General features: G+C 39.1%; 2 protein-coding genes across 3 annotated transcripts in view; both read left to right on the top strand.

Annotated features, from left to right (window-relative positions):
* The window catches only part of ACSL1 (acyl-CoA synthetase long chain family member 1), a 41,925-nt gene extending 39,353 nt beyond the window's left edge, over positions 1–2,572 (top strand). For both annotated transcript variants that reach the window (XM_080344174.1, XM_080344173.1), the window contains 3 exons: positions 45–146; positions 225–296; positions 980–2,572. In XM_080344174.1, coding sequence (XP_080200300.1) covers positions 45–146; positions 225–296; positions 980–1,120 — 315 coding nt within the window. In that variant the 3' untranslated portion in view covers positions 1,121–2,572. The remainder of the gene's footprint in view (positions 1–44; positions 147–224; positions 297–979) is intronic.
* Positions 2,573–4,607: 2,035 nt separating this feature from the next.
* On the top strand, positions 4,608–13,831 carry CENPU (centromere protein U). The gene is made up of 12 exons (XM_080343947.1): positions 4,608–4,704; positions 4,877–5,022; positions 5,638–5,791; positions 6,973–7,078; positions 7,930–8,038; positions 8,564–8,636; positions 9,524–9,641; positions 10,033–10,111; positions 10,966–11,013; positions 11,960–12,021; positions 12,616–12,772; positions 13,464–13,831. Exons 2-12 carry the CDS (start codon positions 4,972–4,974, stop codon positions 13,599–13,601), a joined length of 1,095 nt encoding a protein of 364 aa, XP_080200073.1. The 5' UTR covers positions 4,608–4,704; positions 4,877–4,971; the 3' UTR covers positions 13,602–13,831.
* Positions 13,832–13,916: the final 85 nt, after the last annotated feature.

The following is a 13,916-nucleotide window of genomic DNA, read 5'->3' as shown; positions in this document are numbered from 1 at the left end:
ATTTTAAAAGAAAAAATAAAAGCTTGACAAAAATTCCTTTTTAGGCCTTCTTAGTAGCTATTGTGGTACCTGATCCTGAAGTTCTGCACAGCTGGGCCAAGAAAAAGGGAATTGAAGGCTCATATGAAGAGCTATGCAAAAACAAGGTGAGTCATATCTGACTAAACAGTTAGCTGTTTTGTATCAACGTTTGCAAGCTATACAATGTATTCCTGTATCCACAGGACGTCAAAAAACACATTCTGGAAGACATGATGAGGATTGGGAAAGAATCCGGTTTGAAGTCATTTGAACAGGTAGGATGCCAATAAGAACTGAACACATAATTCTTTAAACTTCTCAATACTAATCTACTATGACTGCAGAAACTGCAATCTGGAAATTTTTTTAAGTGATGGGCTTTGTTATGAGGCACACCTCAAATACTGCATTCAGTTTTGGGCTCCTCACTACAAGAAAGTCATTGAGGTCCTGGAGCAAGTTCAGAGAAGGGCAATAAAGCTGGTGAAGGGTTTTGAGCACAAGAGGAGCAGCTGAGGGATTTGGGGCTGTTTAGCCTGGAGAAGAGAAGGCTGAGGGGAGACCAGAAAGGAGGCTGTAGCGAGGGGGCTTGGTCTCTTCTCCCAAGTAACAAGTGATATGACAAGAGGAAATGGCCTCAAGTTGTGCCAGGGGAGGTTTAGATTGGATATTAGGAAAAAATTCCTCATGGAAAGGGTTGTCAGGCATTGGAACAGGCTGCCCAGGGAAGTGGTGGAGTGACCATCCCTGGAGGTATTTAAAAGATGTGTAGATATGGCACTTAGGGACATGGTTTAGTGGTGGACTTGGCAGTGTCAGGTTAATGGTTGGACTCGATGATCTTAGAGGTCTTTTCGAACCAAAACAATGTTATGATTCTCTGATGTTTGGGCAATCTTTTTAACAGCCTTGTCTATTCCCAGGAGTGTTGCTTGGCTAGTAACTGTTTACTTGGCAGGTCAAAGACATCGTCGTGCACCCTGAAATGTTTTCTATTGAAAACGGCCTGCTGACACCAACACTGAAGGCAAAGAGACCGGAACTGCGAAAATATTTCCAGTCACAGATAGATGAACTCTATGCCAATAACAAAATGTAACTGAGGAGTGAGGAAGGTGGCACATGTCTGATGTCTACTGTTGGCCTTCATATCTGTAATCTGACTACAGCAAACATAGGGAAGGAAACTGTGCAATCATTAACCTGTACAAAAAAGGGTACTTGCCATAGGAACATTGAAGAAATGGAACACTGCCTTACCGTCAAGTTGTGTTGCATACTGTTTTTATGGTGACCTACAATTTCCAAAAAGAGCCTTAACCAGAAATAGTAACTATATGTAACTTATTTAAGACTGACTTTGCCAAAAATGAGACTCTTCTTCACCAAGGAGCTAAGGTTTTCTTATTGACAGCATGTTTGCTGTCTGCAGTGTGTTTTGCAGTTGTCAATTCCACAACGATTTGGCAGGCTTGAAAAAGCCTCTAAGTATCTTGTATCGCCTCAGAAGGATCACTTAATCCATTAAAAAAAAAAAAAAAAAACAGCCACCAAAAAAATCCCGCAGCCCCTACAGTTGTGTAGCTGGCATCACCTCTTGCATTAGTCCTAATATTAATGGGTAAGGCATCCAAATGATGGGGTTTTTTCTGTATTTACAGCCAGTTCTAAGATGTACTTTTATCAGTTATAAGTCAGAACTCCACACAAAGGAAGACCAAATAATGCAAGGTCCTGAGAGTAAGTCTGCATGTGGTGGTTCTGCACTGAAAGTGTAGATGCAGTTAATTCAGCAACCGTCACCTTGGCTACATTAACACAATTCCAGAGTGGTGCCAGCCTTGTCAATGAACAGATCCCAACTCTGGCAAGAACACTCTAGACCTAAAATCAAAACCATTCAGGAGGCTGAGCTCTGCTAACAGTCAGGTAAACACTGCACCTGTACTAGCCACTTGTTTCCATGTAATGAACATGTATTTTAAATGCATTTTAAAAAATGTGCCAGGTCCTCTATAAGCAGAAGAGCTTCTGACATAACCTTTCAGTTTTCTGTGCTTTATGTATGAGCCACTGAATAGCAAAATAGGTCAGGTAGAATGTTTTTGCCTGATGCTTTGCAGCAATTGGAAGTATTTATATACACCACCAGAGCTTTGTGGCACAGGATAGGTGTTTGTTCAGGGATAAAAACCTAATTCCCAGATAAATTACAGAATAACTAGTTACCTTTTGTTTGAGAAATCAGCAGAAATAAGCCTTATTACAGCATTAAGTCTTTTGCTATCCTTAACAGAGTTGTTTTTTCATTAGCATTCATTGCTGATTTTTGGAAACATGGATAAATGTAAAATACAAGCACAACAAGGTTTGCACTAAGATTTGTGTGTGATTGTAATGCACTACTCTGTAGCATAATTTCATACATGTGTACAATTAAGGTACACAAATCCAAGTCAGCTGTTAGAGCAGTAGTTTGTTACATTGGAATTGAAATGTTTGCGTAGTCTTGGCTATTTCTATGTTTTATAAAACCAAAACAATTTTGAAAACCAATGAAGGAAATCAAAATAAATATTTCTGCATTTCAACTCTGTGAAGTGTTTATTTATCAAGTGAAGATGCTGCTGACTAACAGCCTGAGGTGAAATTTGGTAATTCTGACAAGCTGTAAAACTCCACTGCCACAAACACACAACTTAACACAGGATAAATGCTGGTTGTTGACATCTCACTGTTGGAAGGTAACTTTTTGCTTTGCTCTGATACTTGTGTGTTAAGTTTTTGGCCAATATCTGTAAGGGATGCTGTTACATCTAACTTGCACCATCAGTATTCTTAAACAGTCTTTTATTTTTGTCTTCAATATGGGTTCTGACAGGCAGTATTCTTACCGTTGTCATAAACAACTCCTGAGTGAAATCTGGAGTTTTCTTAAACTCTTACGGTGCTTTTGGGTGGTGGTGGTGGTAGTGGTTTTCCTTCCAGGTAGGTCATCATTCTCCCCTTCCTACCTTATACTGTGCATCTGGCTTTAATTGGGGATATGGTATGAAAGATTTCATGGGCAGATTTATCAGACCAGGGTCGATGGAGCATCACAACCAAAACAATGTTTAGAGCTCAATGTTAACACGGATGTTATTGTGAAATAATAAGCCTGCTTCTGTTCCTAGCCATGGTAGTCTTTATCTTTTTGAGTAATTTTGTGTGTTCCTTATACATTCCTTCCCTACTGAAGGAACTCTAAACCAAATATTTGTCACTTATTCAATACTATATTCAAGTATGTGTGTATGCTGCTTGGAAACAGAGTGAAGTGTCACTGTACCTCTCCTAAAGGAACTAAGTGGCCAAGAGATGGGTGAGAGCTGGATCTAAGGTTTGTGTTCTTAATACTTCTTCCCACCAAAGGCAGCTTTCTGCTGTGCTGTGTGGGGTCTGTACTACTGCTTCTTACCTGTGGCTCCTGGACTGCCAAGTGGGGCTGGTACAAGTACAAGAGACCACTTGTTAAGCACAAGAAACATCACTTTGGGATTTAGTTTATTCGGCTGGCAGAGGTGTGGGATGCGGGTGGGCAGCAGATGACCTGTAGAGGAGCGCAGCCACCTGTGGATGAAAAGGGCCACTCCAACTAGTGAAGACTTCCGACAAATTGCTACATCTGCTGATCATAATTCAATTGCTGAGTAGCTAAATGCCAGAGAACTACAAGTTTTTAAGCTGAATCCTGATTTTTTTTTGCACGCTATTGCAGTAAGATTTGTATCTTTTGAATCAATTTCTTTTTGACTGCTGCACATTTTTAACCTGAGATTTCAGGTTGTCTTTGCATAAATGATCTTATTTGGTGGGGTTTTTTTTGTTTTTGGGGTTTTTTTAGAGAGGTAGGAAGTCAGAGCCATGATGCCATATTGGCACATGAGAAGAAAACATTGGGGTTTTTGTCATGTACTGTGTAAGGGAGATTAAAATAAAACAATAATAAACCCAGTAGAGCACTGGACATGGAATTCTTCTGGAACACTGAATCCCCAATGTGCTACCTGGGTACTGGAAAAAATGATTAATATTTGGAATGAGGAAACGGCTTTTCTCCTCTCGCCTCTTTAAAAGGAAGAGAGGGCAACTGCTGCTGCCACGCACCTTGGCGCTCCATTTTAAAATGATCACTCAGCAGCAAAGGCGCTTCTACAAGCGGCCGCTCCTTCCTCCTGGCACCGGCCGGGGCCGCCACAGGGGCGCGGCAGCCCCCCGGGACAGCCGCCGTCCGCACCCGCCTCTCCTGCCCGCCCACCCAGCGCCGCCACAGCTCCTCGGGCATGGCGGGGAGCGACCGCCGGCACCGCGCCTACTGCCGGTACCGCGCCTGCGCCCGGGGGCGGAGCGGAGCGGGTCTGTCCCGGCGGCCGCGCCGCCTCCGCCGCTTCCCCTTCCGGCGCTGCGCGGCCGTTCGAACCGCGGCGGGAAGGCGTCTGCCTGGGCCAGGCCGAGCGGCGGCGGTTGTGCGAGGCGGGGCAGGGAGCACGGGGGCCGCCGGTTCTCCTGCCAGGCGGCGGGAACCCCGGTTCGGGGCCCGGCCCGGGCGCTGCCTGTGGGGGACAATTGCCCTGCCCGGCTCCGGGCGCTCGGGGGTCTCCTGCTTGAGGGGAACGGCAGCGCTGAAGGAAAAGTAAAGGTGTGAGTAGCGTTATGCGTTGTCTTGCTTTATATTTTTAATACGTATGTCTGGTTGCTGACTCTTGTGTGCTACAGCGGGCGTCGGGCTGCTCTGATAAAGTCAGCTTCGCTGCTTTTGAAGCGAGTTATGCATAACACATTGAATTAACAAACATTTCCCATTCTCTCCCAGGTTATCGAGACAGAGAAAGAAGATTTGCTTCCAGGGCAATTTTTCAGTAACTTAATCCTCAGTTAGATATTTGCTAGTATAAACTGAACAGCGAAATGTCCTCAAAGAAGAAAATGAAGATAAATCCCTCTGGAAATAAGTTAAAGGTAGGTTTTACTAGTTTGGGCAGAATTACAAGAGCACACATGCACACATGCAAAGGAGTGAGGATATTTACTGCCACACTTAAGGTGTGTGGCAAACACACACCTTAACATTGACAAATATTTCATAAACTAATGTCGTTCTACACTTCTGCTTTACAGAAGTGTCCAAGTAATACTCGACTTATAAAATCTGCCATTTATAAGAAGCTACAGACAGATTTTCATTTTTTTGAAGTGCAAATCATTAGATTGGACGGCATGGAAATTCATGTAATACAGAGGTGTAAGAAGAATTATTTTAATGCCTGAAAAGAAAAGGGCCACAGGTCATGGAAATTAGATATTAGACTGTTGTAAGATTTTTAAGCTTATACACTTAGTTTTATAAAATGAGACAAAGCTGATGGTACAGCATGGTATAAAATAGCAGAACATGTCAGTTTTTTACTATCACTTCTCTTATGAGAAACAAAATCCATAGCCTGACGAAAAAACCACGTTCTTCAAATGCTTTATATCATAGCTCTGTAGTCAGTATGGTCTAGGTTAAATGTATTTCTAGTCAAATGTTCTTGAAATTCATTGTCATATTGAATCTGTTTTATGCTTACAAAGCTGGGTGAACTAGCTGTTAATTTCATGCCCACCTGGGTACAGAAAGCCGGCTCCCATCCTCACCGGAAACTGTGTCCACTTGAGGAACCAGATGTCTCAAGGATATTGAAGGTAGCGGACGCAATTCACCTTGAGGAGATCGATGATTCGTTTGGTGAGTACTAAAATCAGTGTTATTTAATGTATGATTTCCCTGAACAAACCACACGGGCAAAATATTTCAGTGCTTACCTAGGAAAAGGTTTTGTTTCTTTGCTGGAGAGGATGCATGGCAGCAAGCTTAGACGTTCACAGGGATGTTGTTTTACTGGAAAAGTAACACCACAAAAACACACTGGTTTTGATGAAACATTAAAACCACTTTCATGGTGCGTCTGGGACTTGTGCAATGAGGCCTCCCTATACTGGAAGATAATTAGTTTAGATGGAATAGGCACCTCTGTGTGGAGTTCTCTTATTAAATATATATAACTATTATATGTAAGTGTCAGTAAGAAAAGTATTTGAAAAAATATGTAATTAGAAGTTGTAGAGAAAATGCTAAGAGCCTTTTCTCAGCTGTAGTATTTATTGCTCTAAAGAAATAATGGAAATCTATATAGAACTACTAGGAACAGCATTGAAAATGAGCTATAAAGAACAATATAGCAAAAGGACTGTCATAATGAAAAGTCCGCAAAATAAAAAGCTCTTCTTTTCCTCACTTCTGTGGTCTGTGTTAAAAACTATTAAAAGGATGCCCACTAATACTAATGTAAGCTAACAGTAAATTTTTGTGGCAGTGTGCTTGGAAAAGAAATATTTACTGTGGAAGGCAGCCTAAAAGCTTTACGTTCTCAGATTCACAATGTATTCTGGTAGCTACCTTCAAGAATTCTACATTTACAGACTTTCAGTAGCACCTATAACTGTCTTCTTACAGCAGTCAATAAAGCAGCAAGAAATCCGTATTAGGGAAAAAAAAAAGGTAACATTTAGAAAGCAGTTGTTTAAATGTATAGGAGATTGATGTATGCCATAGCAAAGAGAGACTTTAAATAAACTGTACAAAATGTTTTGCTTGCTATATGTCATACGCACATGCTGAGCTTTCATGCACCTTTAGTTTCGGTTTGTGAAGAAATAGCAGGTGGATGATTATAGAAACTATGAAGCTTTTCACTGTATAAATTTGTCCTAATCCTCAAATAATACTTGTAAGGAGGCTTGCTCTGTATTAGTGAGCAAACCACACAAGTTCTAAGTGCTGAATGGCAGGCAGTGGTGCCGTGTCCGTGCTCTTGGCCTGAGCAGGTGGGAACAGGTTTCACAGGGCTTGTTTTGTGCTCTTTGCAGACCACCCTTTGCACAGCACCGCTGTGGATGCCTATGGAGAGGAGCAGTCACCCAGCGGGTCACTGGGTCACGTTTCGGCTCCACAGAGGAAAAATGCAGAAAGAAGGTCTGGTGAAAAAAATAATTGTTGGCACTTATTTTAATCTTCAGATTTTTAGATTACATGGGAAAAATGTTGTGTTTGTCAGGTTCCCCTAGCTGCTTGTTAAACAGATGCTTTAGCTTAAAACTTCCCAGGTGAAAAACCAAAAGACTAAGTAAGAGTGAGGAACATGGGAAAGAAATGGGAGAATAAATTAGAGTCTATCTTCTGTAAGCAATATATTGATTGAAGTACTTACTGTATTTTTATAATATGAAAGGATTTTAAAATACCTCTGTGAGGTATTAGTTCTGCTAATGTTGGTGTCTTTAAAGATAAAAGGTAGAAAAATTGAAAAATAAATAGAAACCAGTTAAGTTATATGTAACAAAGAAAATTACTTAAGTAAAGCTTTTAAAGCAAGCTTTAGCATATTTCTTCTTTGTTAAATCAAATTTGGTTTAAATCTGAAATACTTACTTGAATAAAATAGCCAGGCAATAACAGTACTTCCATGAGACTATTATTTATTAACCCTGCCCACCACCAAGAAAGCTGCCTCTATTCCTCCTAAAATAATCTCAGAAATAATTTTGTCTGTTTCGAAGTTCCTACTCAATACAACACGGCTATCCCAGTGCTCAGCTAGTAATGGATCGCTAAACTGTTGTGAGGTTTGCTGTTGAGGCATAAAATTTCTGTTCCCTTTATATGCCATTTGCAACTTTTTATGTAGTCTACTTAGGAAGCACAAACTAAATGGCAAAGCAGTACAGAACGTTCTCCAAAACACAAGATTTTGTTTTGTATATGGTTGAAGGTCATTCTTTCTCGGTGTGTAGTGAGTTTACACATGGATATTTTTATTTTCCTAGTAAAAAAATGCATAGCTCAAAAGTGTCTGCCAGTGATGTTCAGAAATTCAACACAGCTGATCCTGAAGATGAATCCCTTACAGAGAATGTGGTACAGAAAAAGTTGCAGGTCAGTTTAAATTTAACTTAACTTCATGTTGTGCCTGCATTAGACAGGGGGGAGAGGAAGAGCTTTCATTTGTTTCTCACTACTGTTGTAGTATTAATTGTATCTGAAGTCATTAATCCTCCAAGTATTCCTGTGAGATGGCCCAGTGAAATGCTTAAAGCTACAGTTGTCATGTCAACAGGGAACACAATAGCCAGGTGTTCCTGGATCCTGTTGCTCATTTGGGAATGTGTTCTTTCCTTCTTTCAAATATCTTCTTCATATCTGGAATATGTCTTCTTAAAGAATGGCATATTGTAGTAAAACATACTTATGCCATAACTGGATTTTTCATGATAAAATAGATTTTAGATACATATTAGAATCAAACAAAAACCACTGTAATTGTTACTGACATTTCAGTCAGGAAATGCCTTCCTGCATTCTACCTAATTGCCGTAAGTCAGAATTTGAAATGAGTGAACCTAGGATGGTGGTGGTGGTTTTTTTTTTTTTCTTTAAGTTAATCTGCTTTTTATATCACAGAAGCCTCTGAATGCAATTCAGTTCCAGGTGAAGAAGAAGCGGCCTTTAGAGGGGAACATGTCAGATGCTCCTGGTAAAGTAGACCTTTCAAAACTCCCATGTCTCTTTTCCTTATTCAAAATGAATGCTTTTCCATAATTCAGTGGTTTTCATTTCTGTTATGTAGCAACATCCTGTGTCTAGACATGGGAGGTCTTAATTTCAGTTTTGGTGTAGACACTCATTAGCAATGGTTAAGTTGAGGAGCTGGTGTGCCACCCAGCTCCGATCCCCATGGTTTACAACCCTGGACTTGCCTGTTAGTCCCCTGAGGGGGTAAAGCACTGGTGTGTGTTGTCCCTCGCACGCAGCCCGGTTCCCTTTGGAGGGGAGCTCAGCGCTGAGTGCGGAGCTGTGCGACGCTTCAGTGCACCCCTTGCTCTGGGTGCCTGGAGCTCCAGCTGTGGGGCATAGTTTGGGATGCCCCTGACGCACAGCTGTTGGCACAAGGACCTTTGAGTTGCAAAGTTTAAACAAACATTTGTATATACCTTTTTTTTGAGGGTTATATGATATTAATACAAAACACATACAAATATGATCTAGCCATTCATGAATCTTTGAGAATGCAGGTTGCCCAAACTCAGGCTAATAGTTTTTACAGCACAGTACACTGTGTAGTGTGTCACTTGGTTTACTAACATGTTCCTGGACTTGCTTGAAATGATGAAGGATAAGAAATAAGTTGTATATGATTGCATATGATTGATCGTCCGAATTTTAAAGTGTTCCCAGGTATGTCTATCACAGTTGCATCATCAAACACAGATGAAATAATTCATATATCCCTCTTCTCCAGTTTCCTATTAAAATTTTCATAAGTTTTAGATGGTTGTTTTAATGGTGACCACAATAACTTTGCCATTATTTTAGAAAACATACCTGAATTGTACAATGCTTATCTTTATTCTGTCTTTTCAGCGCATAGCCCACTTTCTGTACAGGTTTGGTGTCCCAAAGATCTGAAGAGATCTGCTAGAGATATTACAGAACTGGATGTTGTTCTTACTGAATTTGAGAAGATAGCAGCAAATTACAGGTAAATATTCAGCTTTCCTATGGCTAAATACTCAGTTTTAAAACCAAATTACCTGCATTTTTGCTAATGGGTTGTCCTTTAGGCCATGCAGTATTGCATGGGTTTACTTCAGTTATTATGAGGTTTCTGTGATACAAATATTTTTTCATATGTGATCTTGAGGTGGTCTCCGGGGATTTGATATTTTTCCAAACATAAGAACAACACATCTCAGCTGATGTTTTTCAATATAGAAATTAAACTGTTGCTACTACATGGAAGATCCGTAGTTGCGTGTGCTACTAGCTGCTTAACATGGTGTTTTATTCATTACTCAAAGGAATGGTTTTTGGATGCAATTTCTCCTTAACTAACCCAAATGGGTTCTGTTTTGTCCCTCTGACTTCTTCAGGCAAAGCATAGAATCAAATGTTTGCAGACAAGCCATCAATAGCTTCTGTTCTGCTTTCACAGACAAAGTCACAGATCTTGTAAGTACACCATAAATAAAAACAATTTTGTAGTAGCGATTGTAGATTAGATTGTATATTACATTGTAGTAAAAATATGTATGGTTTTATATTGTCCTTTACACATTCATTTTATGCGACTTTATATTTTCTGTCTCTTGTGAAGTTAAATAATACACAAAATCAGTTAGTTGTGTGTAGCTTATGATTTGCTGCCTCTTTGCTTGACTTTCTTTTGACTAATGATAATTGCCTTTAGATGGAACACTGCTGTCATGCAAGAGCAATGCAAAATCATTGACTTTTAAGAATAGGGAAGCATATAATAATCTTGAAGTGTTTTCCTATCTAAAGCATTATGTAGTAAAACTGTCAAGCTGCATAATTTGAATAAGCACACAGTTATGTAAAACATTGTTTTTAACAGCTTGTGGGCTGGATTTTTAAGGGGTTGACAATTTAATCTCTGTACTGTGTCTCAGTGACACTTGTGTAGAGGCCTCACTATGGCCTCTAACATACTTCAGGAAAAATCATCCTTTTTAATTAATAGTTTGAACCTAACAGTAAAAAGCTTGTTAGCTTGGAAGGCTAAGAATTATTCTTACTAGTTACAACTAGTAAAATAAACTCAGGACTTTGTGAGAGTTATCGTAAGTACAATGGATAAGTACTAAAGCTATAATTTTAAAGTTACTAGATTTATGCGTTTTATATGAAGTTATAGAAAAGTTAAGCTAGGTAGTATTACACTAATTGGTACAAGGAGTATTACTTGCACTAACTGATGCAAGATTCTTGCAACTGTGTTTTTAGGAGGATAGAGGTGAAATTAAGATCCATAGTAAATCTGTAATCCTTCTTTTCCTCTGTAGATAGTGGAAGTCCAGGAATTAAAGAATATGAAGAAAAAAAATGCTAAGGTAAATATCTGAAAGACGTGCTGTCATTAGACTGTGTAGCATACAGAGGTGGGCATTGGAATTTGAAAAAGTTGACTTAAAAAAGAAAATAATCCACAAAAAAGTGTGTTGTACTACAGAACCAACTGCACAAATAGAGAATAGAGTGTTTTTTTGGCTTGCAAACTCCATACATATACTGCTGTACTGGTGTAAGAAGGAGGAGTACACATTAGCATCAGCTGAAGCCCTGCAGTAGATATTTATGTAGAGATATTAGGCACCGTCTGCCAGAGGCTTTCTGCCAAGATTAACCTTTTCTGCAAACTTTTTGGTGACAAAATAGTTTTTAACAAGTCAAGAGAGAGCTTATTCTGAGAGGTAGCAATTTTGTGCTGAAGTCTTGTTAGTTTGAAGTGATATGGTCTGCTATTCTGCATGTAAAATGAAAATTGCAATAAACATCTAGCATTCACAGCCATTCAGGTACCCTTATTTTGCCTCTTATGCATTTGTTTAAAATCAGGTCTTTAGGTGCTAAATTTATATTAGTGTTTTTTTTTTTTTAATTGGATGTTGTACTAAAGACAGCTTAATTATCCTTAGTTCCTTATTTATGGCAATGATACTGAGCATACATTCATATTTCTCTGCATTTTTCAAACAGAAACAGAACCTGCCAGAGTTGATCATGTTTGTATTTGAAATGTCACAAACTCCTATGCTTGTAAATCCAGTGTTCCTTAAGATAAATTTTTGATGGAGATCAGAGTTTGACACTTTAAAGTTCTTTAAAATGTCTAAAATATGAATTTCAAGTAAGGTCTGGTATCTTGGAATCGTCCACACTCAGAATCAGAAGCATAAATCTCAAAATAAAAAAACACAATGGCATTTGAGTTGTTTGCTTTTGAAGTTACGGAAACCGTTTCAAATACTTTCCTCACTATTTCGCTATTTATTTCAGGTAATGACAAACATCAAGAAGAAAAGGCAGCAGCTGTTGCAACTCAGAGAAGAGCTCACTCGGTATGTTTGTGTTGATGCACAATAATAGCCTGAAGAACTTAAGAAGTCTGATATTTGGTAGCCGAGAAGTTAAAGTAACTTTTTTGTTATTGTATTTGATTTTAATCATTTGATCATTTTAAGAAAGCTTTGCTGCAACACTATTAAATGAAAATGGCTGCTGGTGTTCAGTTTTTGGGGTGATAATTTAACAGATTCAGCCCTTCAGTTTACTTAGGCGGAGATGTATCGAGTTTGTAAATCCCGAATGCGCTTCAGCGTAAGCACAGAACATCTCAGCCTGTGCAGAAGCAGAACATCGGGTACTTAAGAAACTTCACTTGAAAAACTCAGGTGCTTGAGAAAGAGTGGCTGTATTGTCAGACTCACTAAAAGTGAGATGTGGAAAGAAGTTTGGGATTTTTCTGTGGATTTGGACCTGTGCTCCTGTTCAAATAATATGCTCGTTGTTCTGATTAAATAGTATATTATACTAACCTATGCTTTGTCTTTCTGACCAACATTTCCCTTACGTCTTCTTCAGAGGAAATATGTTCATAGTTACTCATGAAATAAATATGTAGGTACAGTCATCAAACCCTTGATCTTTTTCAGAGCTGAACCACAACTGATAAAACTACAAAGAGAATATAATGAGATAAAAGAAAGGAAATCTTCCTTAAGGCAAGCAACTGCATTACTTACGGATTTAAAGGAGCTACAGCAAGACTGTCTGGATTATAGAGAGGAAAACCCAGAAGAAAAATTGGTAGTAAGTACATATTTTGTGTTTCTGAACTGTTCTGGATAAGCCCCTCCCCTTTTGTTTTCCTCGATTGATGGGCATTTCTGTTAATGTTTGCTTACATTGACTAGCAATATTTTGTTCATTGTCTTTGTGGCAGCAACTGGAGAATCACTGCTGCAACAACACTGCAGTACCTGGCTTGTTTTTTTGGTTTTGTGTTACAAACAAAAGTATTTCAGAGAGGATTTGGCTACCTTGCTGTCTCTATCCAGGAATTCAGAGAACGTAGAAGAGTAACGTTTGTCCTCAGGCCTGACTACTTTTTTTTTAATAGAAATTGAAGAAAGATATACAGTGAGAAACAAGAAATCAGTTTATTTTGTTGTTATTGTTCAAAGGTAGGGAAAGCTCTGGTACTTAATGTCCGTTCTGTAAGACAGTTAATGCAAAGAACAGCGCTTGTATTCCATGACCAGATTAATTTATAGTCTTAGAACTCCTGCCCCTTTTACTGTGGCTTATGACCTGGTGTGGTGTTTTCTGTTGGCAATGCCCCGTGCCCGCCATGTGTAAGGAAATCCTGCCATCTCAGAAGACTCTCTAATGTTGGCTCTTCTTCACTTTTAAGAATCGTGATCATACAGATATGTAAGCGATTTTTTTTTTTTCCAAGAGTTCAAAATGTTGCTTTGTGGTTTGATTTCCTTAACAACAGTATGGAACTTCCAGCCTACCTGCTCTTCTGGTGGAATCACGGAGAATTCTAGGAGCAGAAAGACACTTTGAGAACATCAATATGAAACTGGAAGAGGCTCTAGATGTACCAAGAGGGAAGTTATCAAACAAACGTTAGGTGCATTTTAATAGACTTTTCAACATTCTTTAGGAACAATTATTAAAATGGACAGTGCTTACATCTTGTTTAATTGTTGCTGCTCTGTTTTGCTTCAGTGTTTACAAGAAGTCAGTGACTTAATCAGTGAGTGTAGCTTTCTACTGGCAAATAGTCTGTGTAAGAATTTAATCAGAATGTCAGTGAAATTAATGAAGTAGCAATTCCACTTAAAGTACTAAAACTTTTATATGCACTGTTTAACAATGCTGGTTTTTAATCTTAGGCTATGAAAGTAATATATACTTTAAAAAAAGAACACATAGACTTTGCTTG

Source organism: Nesoenas mayeri (assembly GCF_963082525.1).
Source record: "Nesoenas mayeri genome assembly, chromosome: 4".
In the NCBI taxonomy this organism is placed as follows: domain Eukaryota; kingdom Metazoa; phylum Chordata; class Aves; order Columbiformes; family Columbidae; genus Nesoenas; species Nesoenas mayeri.
Note: the sequence above shows the minus strand (reverse complement) of the source record. Positions and strands in the feature narration are given on the sequence as shown.